The sequence below is a fragment of the Neurospora hispaniola genome (assembly GCF_033458365.1).
Source record: "Neurospora hispaniola strain FGSC 10403 chromosome Unknown B0T23scaffold_3, whole genome shotgun sequence".
NCBI lineage: Eukaryota > Fungi > Ascomycota > Sordariomycetes > Sordariales > Sordariaceae > Neurospora > Neurospora hispaniola.
Window position 1 is genome coordinate 4,375,390 of NW_026944408.1, and position 16,237 is coordinate 4,391,626.

General features: G+C 53.8%; 5 protein-coding genes across 5 annotated transcripts; 2 read left to right on the top strand and 3 right to left on the bottom strand.

Annotated features, from left to right (window-relative positions):
* Positions 1 to 250: 250 nt before the first annotated feature.
* Positions 251 to 1,800, top strand: B0T23DRAFT_128727 (uncharacterized protein). Its single transcript, XM_062832153.1, has 2 exons — positions 251 to 588; positions 729 to 1,800. Exons 1-2 carry the CDS (start codon positions 454 to 456, stop codon positions 1,629 to 1,631), a joined length of 1,038 nt encoding a protein of 345 aa, XP_062694626.1. The 5' UTR covers positions 251 to 453; the 3' UTR covers positions 1,632 to 1,800.
* A 605-nt stretch (positions 1,801 to 2,405) lies between these two features.
* Positions 2,406 to 5,080, bottom strand: B0T23DRAFT_403962 (E3 ubiquitin-protein ligase bre-1; the record flags this gene model as incomplete). Its single annotated transcript, XM_062838829.1, has 4 exons — positions 2,406 to 2,579; positions 2,642 to 4,318; positions 4,376 to 4,519; positions 4,952 to 5,080. The coding sequence occupies 4 exons, from the start codon at positions 5,078 to 5,080 to the stop codon at positions 2,406 to 2,408; spliced, it is 2,124 nt and encodes a 707-aa protein (XP_062694627.1).
* A 976-nt stretch (positions 5,081 to 6,056) lies between these two features.
* B0T23DRAFT_336788 (uncharacterized protein) lies at positions 6,057 to 9,253 on the top strand. Its single transcript, XM_062835813.1, has one exon. The coding sequence runs from the start codon at positions 6,509 to 6,511 to the stop codon at positions 8,810 to 8,812; it is 2,304 nt and encodes a 767-aa protein (XP_062694628.1). The 5' UTR covers positions 6,057 to 6,508; the 3' UTR covers positions 8,813 to 9,253.
* B0T23DRAFT_378416 (XPC-binding domain-containing protein) lies at positions 9,237 to 11,733 on the bottom strand. Its single transcript, XM_062837096.1, has 6 exons — positions 11,360 to 11,733; positions 11,090 to 11,137; positions 10,836 to 10,908; positions 10,693 to 10,772; positions 10,285 to 10,629; positions 9,237 to 10,224 (listed from the first exon to the last, which is right to left on the bottom strand). The coding sequence occupies exons 1-6, from the start codon at positions 11,375 to 11,377 to the stop codon at positions 9,637 to 9,639; spliced, it is 1,152 nt and encodes a 383-aa protein (XP_062694629.1). The 5' UTR covers positions 11,378 to 11,733; the 3' UTR covers positions 9,237 to 9,636.
* Positions 11,734 to 13,226: 1,493 nt separating this feature from the next.
* Positions 13,227 to 14,945, bottom strand: B0T23DRAFT_313129 (uncharacterized protein; the record flags this gene model as incomplete). The annotated part of the gene is made up of 2 exons (XM_062834726.1): positions 13,227 to 13,434; positions 13,552 to 14,945. 2 exons carry the CDS (start codon positions 14,943 to 14,945, stop codon positions 13,227 to 13,229), a joined length of 1,602 nt encoding a protein of 533 aa, XP_062694630.1.
* Positions 14,946 to 16,237: the final 1,292 nt, after the last annotated feature.

A 16,237-nucleotide genomic window follows, 5' to 3' on the forward strand; every position in this document is an offset into this window, starting at 1 on the left:
AGACCCTTGCTCGCATCCATCACTTCATATTTGACTGGACGACATTCTCCCTCTTACATCTTCCTCGCAGCATCGCCTACATATACGTACATACATACATACATACATATATTGTCCCCTACCTACCTAAACTTGACATCAGCCCCAGGCTGGACTGGCTGGGCATCAACGGGTTTTTGTCATTCTTCCTCTTCGTTTATCGAGCACCAACAAAAAAACTCCGGCAGCTCGACACTCGACACATTCTTACAGTATCCGAGTCACACCATTCTCGCCTGCTGTGTATATACCTATTTACCACTACGATTTCGCTCGACGTTTATTAAACGATCACTCTTCGCGCTCGTCAAATCTGGACTGGACTAGAAAACCCGACAACATCGATAGTATCAACAGCGTCGAGGGATCAACCGAACGGAACCAACTGAAACGAAGTAAAACATAATAACAACGATGCGCCTCCTCAATCCATCATCATCATCGCTGGGAGTAGCAGCGCTCCTCTTTTCATCTTCGCTACCCAACGGTCTCAGCGGTGCGGAAGCAGCAAAGTCTGGCAAAGCTAAGGATGCGGTTTTGCTTTCTAATGTATGTCTTTTCCTTCCTTTTCCCCCTTCCCTTCTTCCCCTTTTCCCCTTCCCCTCTCCCTCTCCCTCTTTTTCCCCTCTTCCCATTCCCATCCCCATCCTCATCCCCATCCCCAGTACCAAAAAAGCTAACGAACCTAGATCCGCTCCCTGACCCTCCTTCCCAACTCCAAAACCACCGGCCGCCGCCTCCCCCCCATCCCCCAGTTAACATGCACCTCCTCCCGCACCCTCTGCGCCCTCGCCTCCCCGCACATCTCCCTCATGCGCTGCACCAACCAAGGCCCCCGCTACGACAAAGAAGACATCCAATGGTCTTGCACCGTTCCTTCGCTTCCCACTACTCTCCAGCTGGGGTCGACGGACGTGATTTGCGAAGGGTACGATTCGCCTGACGACGAGTATGTCTTGAAGGGTAGTTGTGGAGTTGAGTATACTTTGGCGTTGACGGAGGAGGGGAGGAGGAAGTATGGACGTGGGGGATGGGAAGAAGGGGAAGAAGGGGAGAATAAGTGGGCGGGGTATTTGTTTGGGGTGTTGTTTGTGGGTGTGTTGGGGTGGATCGTGTATAGTGCTTGTGTGCAGGCTGGGGTGAATCGAGGCGTTCCTGGGGCGGAGGGACAGAGGAGAGGGTGGGGAGGGGGAGGAGGTGGTGGTGGTTGGCCTGGGTTTGGTGGCGGAGGTGGAGGAGGGGATTGGAATGATCCGCCGCCACCGTATCCTGGATATGGCAACAAGCCGAGTGGAAGCCAGCAGCAATCGGGACAGCGACAACAGCAAGGATGGAGACCGGGGTTCTGGTCGGGACTAGCGGGTGGTGCGGCGGCTGGGTATCTAGCTGGACAGAGAGGGAGGGGGAGAGAAGAGTATGATGATCGCAATAGGGGGTATAACTACGGAAGCACATGGGGCTCGTCGTCGGGGTCGAGGAACAGGAGTTGGGGATCGTCTTCGTCACGGAGCTATTCGGGTGGGGATAATGGCGGCAGTTCGGGGACGACGACCCATGAAAGCACCGGGTTCGGATCGACGAGTCGCCGCTAAACATAAAATAGGGCTTGGGTGGAAGAGCCATAATACTGTATTCACATACAGACGCAACAAACCAGATACATACACGATGCAGAAAGGGTATCGACATAGTGTTTGCGCGAGCGTATAATGATTCTTTGGAAATTATACAAAGGCTTGCTCTGAAAAACAAATCAGAGTTTAAATGGCTTTCATCTCCCGTTTCCATTCCATCCCATTCCATCCCATCCCATTCCGTATCACAGACGCTATTCCCGTCATGTTCATGCTCCCATAGTGTTGTTGTACATCAAAGCAATTGGATGCTGATCGCTACCCCCCCTAAGACGCCGATAAAACCTTGTATTGGATGTACTTCTTTCCTTCTATTCCAGTACCTAACATGACATACCCATTCGTTCCAAGATGGCTTAGATCCTTGGTCGAGGCGAGGGAGCTGGCTGTAAATGGATGGGTTTTGGGGACGTCGCCAAGGGTCCACCAGCCTCATGTTGCGAACGCAGCCCATGTCGTTCGAGTTCCTCCTATCCGAACTTTGTCATTGAACCCATCTCTGAACGTTTCTCTCGACAGAAACCGGTTGTAAAGATAATATCATCCCAGATTCTTGGGCCTCATATAGACTTTTCCGTCGTAGTTTTCGAATAAAGCGTACCGATCGATAATGGCTTGGTAATACTCCAAAAATCTCACATTGTCAAATATACCTTCCTCCTCTTAACGTTGCCGTTTCCGGAGCCATTTGCTGACCCTTCTCTGCCGAACCCCTCCCACCAAATCATCCCATTACAAATGAGCAGGCATGGCGTCAGATCGATCGAACGCCTTGTTGCAGCTTGGGCATTTTCGCATCCGGTTCGCCAGTCGGTTGTCGACACACTCGTTGCAGAAGACATGCCCACATCCCTTGAGTATCGTGTTCTTGAAGTTGCTTCTGCATACGGAACAAAGGACCAAGTTCTAGAGAAGTGGCAGGTTAGTCTATAAATCCAGATCCGAACTCTGTCCAAATCCCTACTTACCCTCAGCATTTCCTCCTCCTCAGTCGAGTTGGACTGGCACTTCGTCTTCCATTTGTCGCGTTCCGAGCTGACTTTATCGAGGCGCACCTTGAGCTTCTCCGCCTCCTGCTCCTTGTCCATTGCCTTCTCCTTCAGTTCCCTGCCTGCCGTGTCCTTGGATTTCACAAGATTTTGCAGGTTTTCAATCTGCGACTTTACCGAATCTGCCCGCCGAGTGGCCTCGGAACTCAAGGATTCCAGCTTCTTGCTCTCCGTCACAATAGTTATGTTGGACTGCTTCAGATCCGCAATCTGCTTCTCCAAAGTGGTGATGAGTGCTCGGTGCTGTGTCTCGACATCCTTAAGCTGGGAAATGATCTCGGAGCTCTTGCTGTTCTGTCCGCGCAATGTCCGTATCTCGGCTATCCGAATGTCCATGTCTTTGCGCGCGGCAAAGTACTTCTGGTCTGCTTTGCTCTTTTCGGCTGTGAGAATAGCAACCCGCTCCTCCAGAGCAGTGAAATCCATCACCTTCTTATGGGCAATACCCATAGCCTTCCTGTATGACTTCTCGAGTGCTGGAAGCTCCTTGTTGATCGCCTCGTAATCCCGCTCCAACTTGGCGAACTTCTCACGGAGCTCTTCAGCCGAGAGAGTGCTTAAATCCTCCGACGGGGCGGCCTTGGCTGCATCTTCCGTTGGTCTTAGCCTCTCAAGTTCGGATTCTAGTTGAGTTATCCGATCCGTCATGGCCTCAACAAGCTCATTCAGGTGAGCGGATGCTGTCTTTTCCTGTTCCTGGCTTGCCTTGCGCATTGCAAGTTCAGCAAGAAGCTCATCCCTTGCGGAGCGGATCCTAGTGAGATCCTGGTCTTTTTGTTGTATCTGGTCCTCCAGATCTGACGTGAGAGCCTGGGCTTCTTGTTCCAGGGTGGCACGGTACGATGTTCGTTCGGCCCGCAGCTTCTCGGCGTCTTCCCGGAACTGCTTGTTGACGGCCTCCAGGTTGTTGATGCGCTTGATGAGATCCTCGTTTTGAGCCTTGAACTGCTTGAATACGTCGGTCCGGGCATAATCTTCCTCGGAAATGCCCTCCTTCTTGATCTTGAAACTGGCATTTTCTTCTTGTAAGGTCTTGATTTCGGCAAGAAGAGACTCAATCTGTTCTTTTTGCTTGTTGGCCACGGCAATGGCTTCCTTGTATTTAGTCTTGTACTCGGCGCCGTCGCCGTTTTCCGCGATTGAACCTGTGCCATTTTCGTCATTTGTGGTTTGTCGCGTTGTCGAGTTGGCCAGTGCCTGCTGTTCCAATTTTTGGACTTGGGCACTTCTAACTCTATCGAGCTTCCGTTCCGCCTTGATCACCTTGAGAGTCGCGGTATCATACTGTTCGGAGAGCGTCGCATTTTCGGCCTGGAGTCTGTCGATTTTCACTGCTAGTTCCTTTTGATTTGCCAGTAAAGACTTCACCTGTGCTTCCAATTGCGCCACATCGGGCTTGACCTCGCCCCGGGAACTGGCGAGCTTGTTGAGTAGCGACTCGACCTTGAGAATGACGGGTTTCTTGATGTCGTCCAAATGTTGGCGGAATTCCTTGCTGTCCTTAAAGGCGAGGCTCGATACCCAATTGGAGTCTACGGGCTTGAGGGCTATGGATTTGAGTGACCCTTCGACAATCAACTCTAGCTCTTGAGTCAACTGGGGGGTTGTCAGCGCGCTTTGTCGTGTGGAGATATGAGTGGGGCCGAGACATACCTGCGATAGCCAGTACTTGATAACCCGCAAATGATCATCGTGAAAAGCCGCGCTTTTCTCGGCTTCTTGTAGACGGTGTTCTAGGTCGACCTTTGACCGCTTGTACTCGAGCATCTGCCGGTAAATGGCACCTTTTTGATATTCCTGCGCATTGTAACCAGTCAGCCAAGCCGTCGCCTCCAAGCCCGTGAAAGGAGATTCATGTACACCGTGGGCGAGTTAAGGAGCGTGGTATTTGGGAGTAGGCAGGGTCAAGGCATTGCATGATGAAGAGAGAATCCTGGGAGCCGGGCGTGCTGTTGCCAGCAAGCCGCGCATTAGCAAGGGTCGAGGAGAGTACCCCAACAAAAACATCGCGGTGAGGGTCATCAGGAGGTTGGCCGACACGTAAGATGCTATCTAAAGCGGACGCGACTGCGGTGGATGGCAGGCGGCGTCGAGGGGCTGACAGGATAGAACACGCTGGATGGCGTGGAGGATGTGAGGGGCTAGGCTTGGATGTGATGATACGGAGACGGGCGAGAAAGGAGGGGGTGGGTGGGTGTGAAGCGGTAGCCGACAATGTGTGGAACTTACCTCAATCCAAGCCTCTTCCCTTGAATCGTTGGAGTCGTCCTTGGACTTGCTGGTGCCGTTGACAGCCTGTCGCTTGCTAGGAGGGGCAACATCGTCCGCGTTGGCGGCGGGTCTCTTCCTGTCCTCCATCTTGACGGTGGTAGGACGAGGCACAGCGGAGGGAGAGGTGGCAACCGGCATGAGGTGAGGCGCTGGAGGGAGCGGACCGGGGACTCAGTTGTCGGCGCGGGCGGCGAAGGGCGAGAGCGCGCGAGCGAAGAAGGCCAGAAGCCAAGTAGCAGCGGGCAGAAGAAAAGAGGCTGTAAGGAAAAGCGCGGTCGGCAATGGAGAGCAAGGACGGAAGGCGAGAGCAGCCAGCCGGGCGTGCGTGCGTGCGTGTGTGCGATGAAAGACGTGGTGGTCGTTGTAATGGTTGACCTCTCTTACCGCCACTGCATACGGGGGTGTGGATGACTCGTTCTCCGTCGTCGATGAGGGCGTCAACGGATGCGGAGGGGCTGTCGGCGACGACGATGTGATGGGTGGGTGGTGAAGTTGGACAGACCCGGTGCGCAGACTTGGTGGAAAAAAGACAGTCACGGCTCGCTGCCAAAAAGGAGCGTGCGGGTTCCAGTCTTGAACAAAGTGTCGGAGGATGGAAAGGGTGGAAAGGACGGAGCAGCACCTGAGGCAGGTCGAAGAACGTGACTGGAGAGCCGAGCCGGACGGGCTCCAGTTTGACCCAGCCTAGATAGTGTACTTGGAGAGAACTTGAGAGGGACCAGCGCAGCAAGCCGCAACGGACAGGCCGCCGAGGTGTCGAGGTTAGGTATTAATTGAATACAATGGATGAATTGCTGTGCTGTTCTCTGCTCTCTAGGTCACTTTGTTAGTCCCGTGTGTCTTCCATCTGTTTGTCTGTGACGAGGAAGGGCGGAAGCGGGCAACGGCCTGGAGGAGGAATCACAACTGCAACCTTTCCACATTCTCAACACCTTCCTTCCTTCGCTCATCGGCCAGAAAAGTGGGTCTTTGAACGGGAGCGCAAAGATCGATGGACTCGCGGCGAACCCGCCAGACCGACAGAATCCACTCTCTCGTCGCCCTTTGGATGCGTCACGCTAAGCCTCTTTCAGCCTTCGGTTACTTTGGATTCCTCCAATGCCACTGTTTGGTACCAGGAGCCAGTGGCCCAGTGCACCACCACCGGCCGGGACTGGATCCTAACCACCCACCCCGCCCATCTTTTTTCCCATCACCACTTTATCAGTCAACAATCAATTGACCGGGCAACTTTGCGCGCGTCTTTCTTACAATCGCTTGTGCAGCAATTGACTCCCTTGGCCTCGCGCTATCTTCGATCTTCAAACCTCACGGTTGTCTGGACACACACCAAGCCAATTCGCTACCCGTCAGAACAAAGTCGCATCGCTTGAGGCTCATCATACCTAACCCTACCATAGTCTTTGTTTATCGTCGGCAGCCTTGTGTGGGCCATGCTCACCAAAACATCGACGTCTCCCTTTTTCTAATTCACAGCTGCTAGTTCGTTTCCGGTAGTCGCCGACTAGACTCCAGATGCTCAAGAAACCGGGCTTCGGCCCCAAGGTCAAACCCAAGGTGGTTGCTCGTCGCAACGCGCCTCCTTCAGCAAAATCCACCGATTCAACTCCCGCCCCGACCGAGTCAACAACCTCACAACCTACCACAGCTGCCGCCACTCCCACAGCCGAGTCCGGTCCCTCGACCCGTCAGGTGTCGCCGGCTTCAGCTTCAGCTCAGCCTACACCCCCTGCAACTCTCCCAAGCGATACGGCCCCCGAGAAGGAGTCTTCGAGTGTTGCCAAACCAGTTTCCAAAGATGCCGCTCCAACGGACAAGCAAGCACAACCTGCCACCATCTCAGCTACAGCTTCTGTTCCAGCTCCGGCGCCAACTCCAGCCCCTACCGCAACGGCGAGTACCCCCGTGGAAAAGCCAGTAGAAAAACCAGTTGAGAAGCCAGCCGAGAAACCGACAAGCGAAAAGAGTTCGAATGCGACGACCGCGACCGAGAATCCGAAAGCAGCGGCACCAAGACAGACACCTTCCAAAGCCAGGGGTACACCGGCGGCGGTCATTACCCCGACCATCATCGAAATCACAAGGCCCAGAGGCAGAAGCTCCGTGGCGACATCAGAAATCATAGCACAATCTCCGTCCAGAGCTACACGCCCGACACCCGCGGCCGATCCTTCAAGTACCACGTCCTCGGCCACCCCCAGTGGAACCTCGTCTACAGAGGCAGCTTCAACGCGTTCTAGCACAGAGACTACACAGCCGGTTACCCAGTCCGAGAGCTCTGCTGAGAGTCGAGCAGAGTCAAGTGCCGAGGCAACGGCCGCACCAACCACCAAAACTACCAAGAAGGCGCCCGTACCAAGGGCTCCACGGGCTCCTCGAAAGCGCAAGGCGGACGCAACAGTCGATGAAGCGGGCAATGATGAAGCCGTAGCCGAAGCCGAAGCGGCAGCACCACCTCCCACGAAGCGAACGCGGACAACAAAGAAAGCAGCGGCTGAGCCGAGTGCCGATGGAGAGGAAGTGGCTGAAGCCGAAGGTGAAGCCGCAGTACCAGCTCCCAGGAAGCGAGCTCCTCGAAAACGTAAGACGGATGCAACAACAGGCGAAGGCGAAGCGGATAAGGATGAAGCCGAAGGTGCATCAGCAGCAGCAGCAGCAGTAGCTCCTAAGAAGCGCGCACGGACAAGGAAATCAGCAGCCGAGCCGAGCGTCGAGGGAGAAGACGACCAGGAAGCAGCACCCAAGCCGAAGCGGGTGCGGAAGCCAAGAAAGCCCAGGACAGAGTCGAACAACATCGATCCAGCTCTCCTGGGCGATGAGGAGCAAAATGAAGAAGCTCAAGCCAACACCAAGAAGGGCAGGCAACAGCGCGAAGCTACCCCCGAAAATGCCGAGCAAGTGCAGATCGACCGCACCCAGCTAACCATGGCCGAGCTGGCCAAGGACCTGCACATCGGCAAGAAATTCAGTCTACACGACGAGCTCGCCGAGCGCGAGCGCGCCAAACGACAGAAATACTACGAAAAGCGCAAGAAGCAAAAGCGCGGCGAGACCGCTGACGGTGACGGCGATAATCCCGACGGCGGCGCCAGCGGCGAACAATCCGCCTCCGGCACCCCCGCTCCCGGCGGAACCTCTGCTACCAACCCTGCTGCGTCCTCCCGGCCCGCTGCCGCCGCCGCCATCGACGAGCCCCCCCTAGTCGACTCGTCCGTCGGCGCCGTCGGCGAGCAATATATCATGATCGACGGCGAAATCCGCCTCAACGAGCGCTCGCTCCAAGTCGACCGCCACGCAGCCGTCGACCAAGCCAACTACGAAGTGCAAGAAGAAAACGACTTTACCCACTTAACCACATCAGCCACCTACCTGCGCCGCAACATGAAACCGGGCCAATGGAGTGACGAAGAAACCGACAAGTTTTACTCGGCTTTAACCATGTTCGGCACCGATTTCGAAACCATTGCTCGCCTCTTCAAGGACAAGACGCGCAAGCACATCAAGTTAAAATTCAACCGCGAGGAGCGCGCCGATCCGGACAGGATCCAAAAGGCGCTGGTGGGCGAGAGAACGGTCATGATTGACATTGAGCAGTACCAGCGCGACACGGGGCAGGAGTTTGAGACGGCCGAGAAGATTTATGAGGAGCAAAGAAAGGCCGAGGAGGAGTTTGAGGCGCGGCAAAAGGCGATTGAGGATGCCAAAGCCGAGGAGGAGCGGAAGAAGGCCGAGTTGCTGTTTGGGAAGGATGGACAGGGTGGGGTGGCGGGGGGCAAGAAGAGGAGGGGGAAGAAGGCGAGGCCGGAACCAACTTGGTAGATGGATTAAGTTGAGTTGGTGAGGTGTTGTGCAAGATTAGAGATGAGTTGTGCAAGTCTGGTGTTACAAGGGAATAGGGGGGATACAGGTGTCTATCGAACGAAGAGACTTTGATTGCTTGAGAGAAACGGACAGGAACAAATGACAAAGTCATGGGATAGGTGTGGCACGGAAACAAAAGGCTTTACCATCAGGGAACAAATAGGTTTTATATACCCATCAACCGGAGGGCACTTGGTTAGGTATGGAACATGGAAGGGAAAAACAAATGGAGACAAAAAAAGGGTTATTGATCATACTATGTGCGGACGGTTTCATGGTCTCAAATCTTGTCTTCGCTTTCATTGCTGGTTATGGTTCGTGATGGGAAGGCTTCGTTCACTCTTCAAGGGACAGGACTATTACAGAGTACATAAAGAATAGAGTGATTCGTAAGCTGTGAACACACCACACCTCTGTGGCTATCCATTGATCTAGGTCTACGCGAAGCATGTTTTTCCATTTCATCACTCCACTTACTGTTGATGCTTTCTTACTAAAACTGGTCGAAACCTGTCGCGCATTGGAGAGATCAGACACACAAAGCCCACCCGTGTATTGCATGTGAACGTTGATCAGCAGTGTTGAGCATTTTGAGCTCCCTAAGGTATAATGTCATCATAAAGTCTCCAATGCATCCTAAGCAAGCCCAAACCATCCAGCCGTCGCCCACGTTTCAAATGCAAAGGCAGCTGCTAACGAAAATCCACCCTGCCAACGACTTTTAACGCCCAGTTACGAAAAACCCAAGATATCTCATTCCAGCCTACAGCCTCACCCCCTATCTATTGTTGGGGCATGTCGTCATCTTCCTCCGGTCCTTGATCGAAAAGGAAGTTGGCGGCAAGCTCCTCATCCTTGTCGCAAGCGAAGTAGGCCTGGATGGCCTGGTCCTGGGGAAAGCCCAGGCGGGTGAGACGCTCAATGGCATCGCGTTCCTCCTCTGTGACAGCAATACCGACAGAGCCACCCTCACCGCCCTCGCCAAGGAGGTTCAAAAACTGATCCGAGTTCTGGGCAATCATCTGGGCAAGTTGAGGGTTGCCGGCACCGAGCTGTTGCAAAATAGGCTCCAGCATCTGGGGCTGCTCCTGTACAAGCTGGCGCATTTGCTGGAATTGTGCGTTGTTGCGGAGGAAGTCGAGGTTACCTAAACCAGCGGCCTCAGCACCAGCACCCTCCGCACCACGAGCACCACGTCCGCCAGCGCTGTTGCCGAGCTGAGCGGCAAGGTCGAAAAGGTTGACTTGATCGTCATCGTCACCGCCAGCAGCAGCGGGGGAAGCCGCCTGAGCGGCAGCAGCAGGGGCAGCAGCCGGAGCGGCAGAAGGCTGACGAGAGGCAGTTTGTTGCTGGAGGTTGGCGGGAATACCCTAAAGCTGTGTCAGTAAACCAGATATAGAACAGAAAATGGAATGAGTTGTGAAACGTACGTTCAAGAGATACTCCACAGCGCGCTCGGGGTTGAAAAAGGCGGCACGCATAGCAGCGTCAATCTGCGAACGCTCGAAACCCATAGCCTCCATGTTGGCAATGGCCTCGGCGCGCTGCTCGCCCATGGCAAGGGCGTTGGCATCGCGAGTACCGGCAGCTGGGGCCGCCTCAGGAGCCGCGGCGGTTCTAGCGGGCGTCGGCGTCGAAGGAGCAGCGGCAGCAGCGCTGGAGGCCGCAGGAGCGGCGGGGGGAGCAGGTGTCGAGGCCGGGGCGGCGGCAGCGGGGGTAGCGGGGGCGGCGGCAGACGACGACGACTCGGCTGGCTTGGGGGCAGTGGTCTTGGGCTGCGAAAAAATGTCAGCTTTATCTTTGTACGAGGACGTGAGTAATAACGGGGTTATTAGTACCTTGTTCACGACGCAGACAACGAAGCCCTTCTCCTCGATCTTGTACGACTCAACGGTCTCCTCATCCTTCAAGATCTTGCCTGTTGGGGCAAAGTCAGTATTCGGGAGCGGTATCCATCGTTTGAGAAGCAAGCGGTGCTTACCGGAGTAGATAAGCTTCTGCAGCTCGGGAGCCCAGCCCCTCTCCTCGGAGATCTTCTGCTTGACCTTGGAAATCTGCAACTGGTTAGCTTCTAGCTCGCCAGCATCATACACGTCTCCCGAAGCGACATGGGAGGCTCGCGACGCCGACTGAGCATTCGATTGTTGAGGGCTGTCACGGCGTGTTGGATGTCTCCATGACGTCGGCCTGAGGTAAAGGGTGTAAGGAAATGGGAGGCGACGAAGGGTAACCAACAGTCTCGGTGGGCTCGATCTCGAGCGTGAACTTTTGTTGTTTGAGGTCCTAGATGGACGAACAGTCATTGTTAGTATTTGATTATATAGACTTTGAGAGCTTATGGACAGAGGGAGCGAGCTCTGATCCAACCAGGCAGACAGGATCCAAAGAAGACGCTGGGTTGTTTCCAAATTTGCTGAGAAGCTATCGCGGTACGTCTGGCTCGTTGTCTGCCTAGCTGGCTGGCTACGTCAAACACTCGACATGGGCAAGCTTATGGGCACGTACCTTGAAAGTAACCTTCATGACGGGCAATCTGTGACGCAGCTAAACGGCTGCTACGTTGACAATGAGAGTCTGATGATGTAAGTAAAGTCTGTCCGGACGGGCGAGCTTCGTTGGGATCCGAGTCGCGATGGGAGACAGCAAGATTTGTTGCAGTCGGCGGAGTTGGGCGAGGACGAAGAAAAAGTGGAAGTGGTTGGTGGTTGCTGTGGTAAGGTTGAGATGGCGAGGTGGCATACAGGGGAGGAGGTAGTTGTAATCGCTGTGGCAAGAAATAGGTAGGTAGCAGAAAGCTTGAACGTTTTACAGCGGCTTGTGATGACTGATGGGGCCGCTTTGAGGCGGAGAATTTGGGGTTTTGTTCGCTTCACCTGCACTGAGTGAATGGAAGAGGGGCACTGCAGCAGGCGGGCAGCCAGGTTCACCGTCGCAGCCAGTGGTGTGCTACGGCAGTGAATGGATGGGGGGAAGCGGCAGGCAAAGTGGGCAGGCACAAGGCAGCGGCATTGTTAGGCGGGGGGCTGCGCGGCATCTTGCCGCCTGGAGCTGGTGGAGAGGTCACAGTCGTCACACTGCCATCCGTCTGTACACACACACACACATCTTGGAGATTGATTCCATCCATTCACTTTCCAGGTTGTGTTGGCCTTTTTGCGTTGAAAAACATGAAATTGTTCTTTATCAGTCCGGCTTTTGAATGTCACTGCTTACCACATGTTTCCGTTGGCAAAGGTGATGCCAAATTAAAGGGGGATATTTGAGGTCATGCTGTGAACCGATCCAAAGCAGCCATCTTCTTTCATCTCTGATTTTTTTTTTTTTTTTTTTTTTCTTGCGATGAAGAAAATGAAGTCATCGCTGGTTATGGCAGTGTCACGCGAATAGATGATCTCCCCTCATAAGCGCGTATAAAATGGGGCTGAAGAACACCTCCCGTCTGTACCAATCATATGCATGAGTTCCCTCTGGAAAGAGCACCAGATAAGATAAGCCTCACAACGTGACCCGACGTGGATCGTGACATTGAACTGGGGAGAACTTGGTTGCTCTTGCTCTGAACATCATGTGTTGAGTTGACCACGACTGGAGTGCCTTCTCTTCGGTTATCATCGCAAAATGACGGAACGGTAGCATTGTAGTTACTTTTCAAAGCAGCAAACGTGATTCGAGCCAGACATTTCTTCTGGTTTCTTTCATCATCCTTCCCAAGCTCCCAAGCTACCTACATTTGCATCGCAGCCATGATCGGACATTCAACCATCATAGCTTGGATGAAGGATCACAGCTCAATTTCACCGCGCATATTTCTCGGGCACGATCTTTTGTTCTGACTTGTTCATTTCTCATCTGCTACATCTTTTAATCGTCGCATAGCGCAGAGAAGCATCTACCTGAATCCATCCATCATCTAGCCATCCCTCTATCCAACCATAGCCGAGCTTTTCTATATACAATTCCCACCTATCCAAGACCCATCTTTTAGGTATGGAACTCAAGTCCAACGCCTCGCAATCAAAGGTATCATATTTGCGTCTCCACACAAAACCCCCCTCCTCCCCTCCCCCAAGATATGAAAAATACAAAGGAAAGAAGAAGGAAAATAGAAGAAGAAGAAGAAGAGGAGGAAAAGGCGGTATCTTCCCTCAACGGCGACCTTTCTTACTCTCTGAGCGGAGATCGAACCAAAGAGGATTAAGAAGAGAAAAAGAAAAACAGGGGTAAAGAAGTGAAAGAGAGGTATCATGTCGTAACTTCGTCTCAGGCCATCCAACACAACCACACAACCAACCAGCCGCTCGATGCCCGTTATACACCCCAATCAAAAGCAAACAAAGGAAACCTTTTTTTTTTTTTAGCCGGCCATGTTTCGTCATCGAACGGAGGGACCACCAACACCCTCCTCCTCCTCCTCGTCGTCATCAGCCGGCGCAGACGTAGGCGCATGGCTTTTCCGCTGGTTATATCCCAAGAAGCTCGTCCTCGCTCCAGCACCGAGGATCCAGTCCGGAATAGGCGGTGTCATTTCTCCATCTGCCCCATCGTGAGCCAGCGATGGTCTAGGCGAGGGCGATGGGCTGCTCACAGCCGGAGTCTTCCCCTTCATCGGCGACATCGTTGCCTCATCCCTATCATTTCCTTCCTCGTTCCCACCATATCCTTCCTCATCATCGTCACTCTCCTCCTCATCAGATAACCCCTCTTCATCCTCCTCCCTCAGCTCCTCCGCCCTCGTCCCCGGTCTGCTCCCGCCCTCATACTTCGTCACCTTTGTCCTAAAGCTTTCTAGTGATCCTTGCCTGCTCAATGGGCTTGGCACCGCCGGCAAGCTCCCGCTTCGCCTTCTCGTTAGGGTTCGGATGCTATGCTTATCCGAGAGGACCTGTCCGCCGTTGGGCGCCGCGACCACTACTGTCCCGGGAGACACGATAGCCGGCGGCGTAGGCGAATCCGATCGGAAAAGAGGGTGGATGTGCGCCTCGCTGATGTGCGTTTCGGACATAGTGGCGTGCTGGGTGAAGGCTTCCCGCGCGAACTCCATTGACCGCATAGAGGCGGGGCTGAAGGAACGGCTGCGGCGGCGGATGGACTTGGGCGGGACGAACAGACTGTTGCCAAGGTCTAGCTCACTGTCTGTAGGAGGTAAAGCGGGACTGGGTTGTCTGCTGGTCATGGGGCTGGCCGCGATGGTTTCAAGGAAGGGTGCAGGTGGCATTGCCGGAGAGCAGGCGGGGGCAGCCTCGGCGACAGCCTGTCGGTTTTGAGGGTTAACGGAGTTGATGCCTTCGGAGTTGAAGCCGTTCTCGAGAGTCATGGCAACGGAGGTGGTCTGACGCTCGTGCATGGCGATTGAATCGATTGAGTCGGATTGGCGCATGCGGAGAGGTAGCGAGTACTGGCTGTTGCTCGCTAGGAGATGGGTCCTTGAGGGAATGGGGCGCATGGCTGAGTAGAGCGATGAGCGCCACGAGCTCAGAGAGTTACCCACCGAGTGTCCATAGCCCGGACGGGGAGTTCCCCGCCCCGACATTGTCGGGTCTTCGAAGCGGACCTTCTCCGTGTTGGGGTTCGTCTGCTGGTAGGGGATCGCCTTGACTTGTTGCCTTGGCGAGCTCTCCACGTCTCCTGCGCAACACACGCCGCCCGTTCGAACACTGATGAAGCACAGAACCTGGAAGGATAATTGCGCGGCGAACGCGACTCCCAATGCCACCGCTCCTCCAACAACGAATCCCGATGTCTTAGTCCCCGCTACCTTCTCTGGTAGCTTTGCCGAATCCTTGCTGAGCAATACCAAAGTGGCGATCGACAGCGCAGCAGCCACCGAGCACACAATAAGTCCAGCCCCAAACAATGCCCCGTTGAACCTCCTAACCAAGCGTGAAGCCACGCAACCTGAGATGAGTTGGAAACTTGTTGTGAAAAGGGCCAAGCCCTCAAACACCGCGGCGACGATGGTTGTCGTCTTGACTGACGAAGAAGTCTCCTGGGCCAATGACCTGGCCAGGATGATGTGAATAACAAATATAGCCGTTGTCGCAAAGACGGCTACTGTGCCCAGCAACGCTGGGATCACAGGTGGTATCGCCATTGCGAGTTGCTGATGTGATGACAGTCGAACGAATAAAGCGGAAGAGAAAGGACGAAGAACCGAAAACCCAGAGGACCAAAATGTTCGGGTATGAAACACTTATGGCTCGGGCTTTCTCGTTCGTCTTTTTGTTTGATGAACCCCAGTGGTTCGTGCTGTGTGGCGGTCCGGATAATGTGTAACGAACGGATGAACGAAACGAACGACTCCGGCAGGTTTTCTAATTGGCAAAAAGAGTCCGCGGAGTCACGGAGTCGAAAAAAAGAAGGTTAATTTGGATAACCTCCCCCGGCTCTCACCCCTCGCTCCCGTCCGGCCGTCTTGCCGTGTGTAAAGGTCTCGTTCGATTCGATCCGCGATTGCTTGTCCCAAGGTGTTGGTTAACAATCGGCAGGGTAAAGCAATCAACAAGGAGCCCAGGCCCTTGGAAAGCTTTAGCTTGCAAGGTGAGTAAAAGTGGTCGGCGGTCAGCAGACAGCAGACGAGAGACACGATCGGCCAGCTAGTGAAGAATAGGTGGGAAAACAAGATGTGGTCTGTGCGTTTTGTGTTTGAGAAAAAGCAAACAACCTCTTGTTAACTTGTCTTGTCTCTCTTTGTGTGAAGAGCGGTATGCTGCTGGTTTTGGTGATGATGACCTTGAAAGCAAGCAAGGAAGCAAGCATGCAAACAAGAAACCAGTACAATACCCCAGCCTCCCTTTTCTCTCTCGTTCTCGTTCTCTTCCTCTTTCTCTTTCTCCTGCAGGTTCCCGTATGTCGGTATTGGTCGGTCCACACCAAAAGAACGGCTTCCGACGACGACAGATGTACTGTGTGTATGTCGTTTTGTTCTTTTTTTGGCCGTGTGTGGTTTGTGTTGTGGTTGGATAGTTTGAAGGAATGTGTTTCAAGCCACGTGCAGCGCAGTGCAGTGTAGTCGGTAACCAGCCGGTTGGTGAGTTGTTGTTGTTGTTGTTGTAAGTTGAAGAAGTATCGGGTCGGATACCCTTTACTCGATCGATTCCCGAGGCTTGTCTTCTTCGTTGTGGGAAACCAGTGGTAGCTTTTGGTATGTTGTATGTGCCGAATGACCGATTTTGGGGTGAAAAAGAGTAAGATCCAATTCTGTTACATGCAACAAAAGATCCTCCACGATGATGACGAAGAAACTTTGTTAACACTCTTCACTTCGTTCCTCGATGTAATTCTGTAGGTATCCGTAATCCCGGAATCGGTGGGAAAAAAGAGTTGGAGAGATTCTGGACCAGGAAGGCTGGTCAACGGGAGGTAAGAGGCATGGAGTCGGAAGCG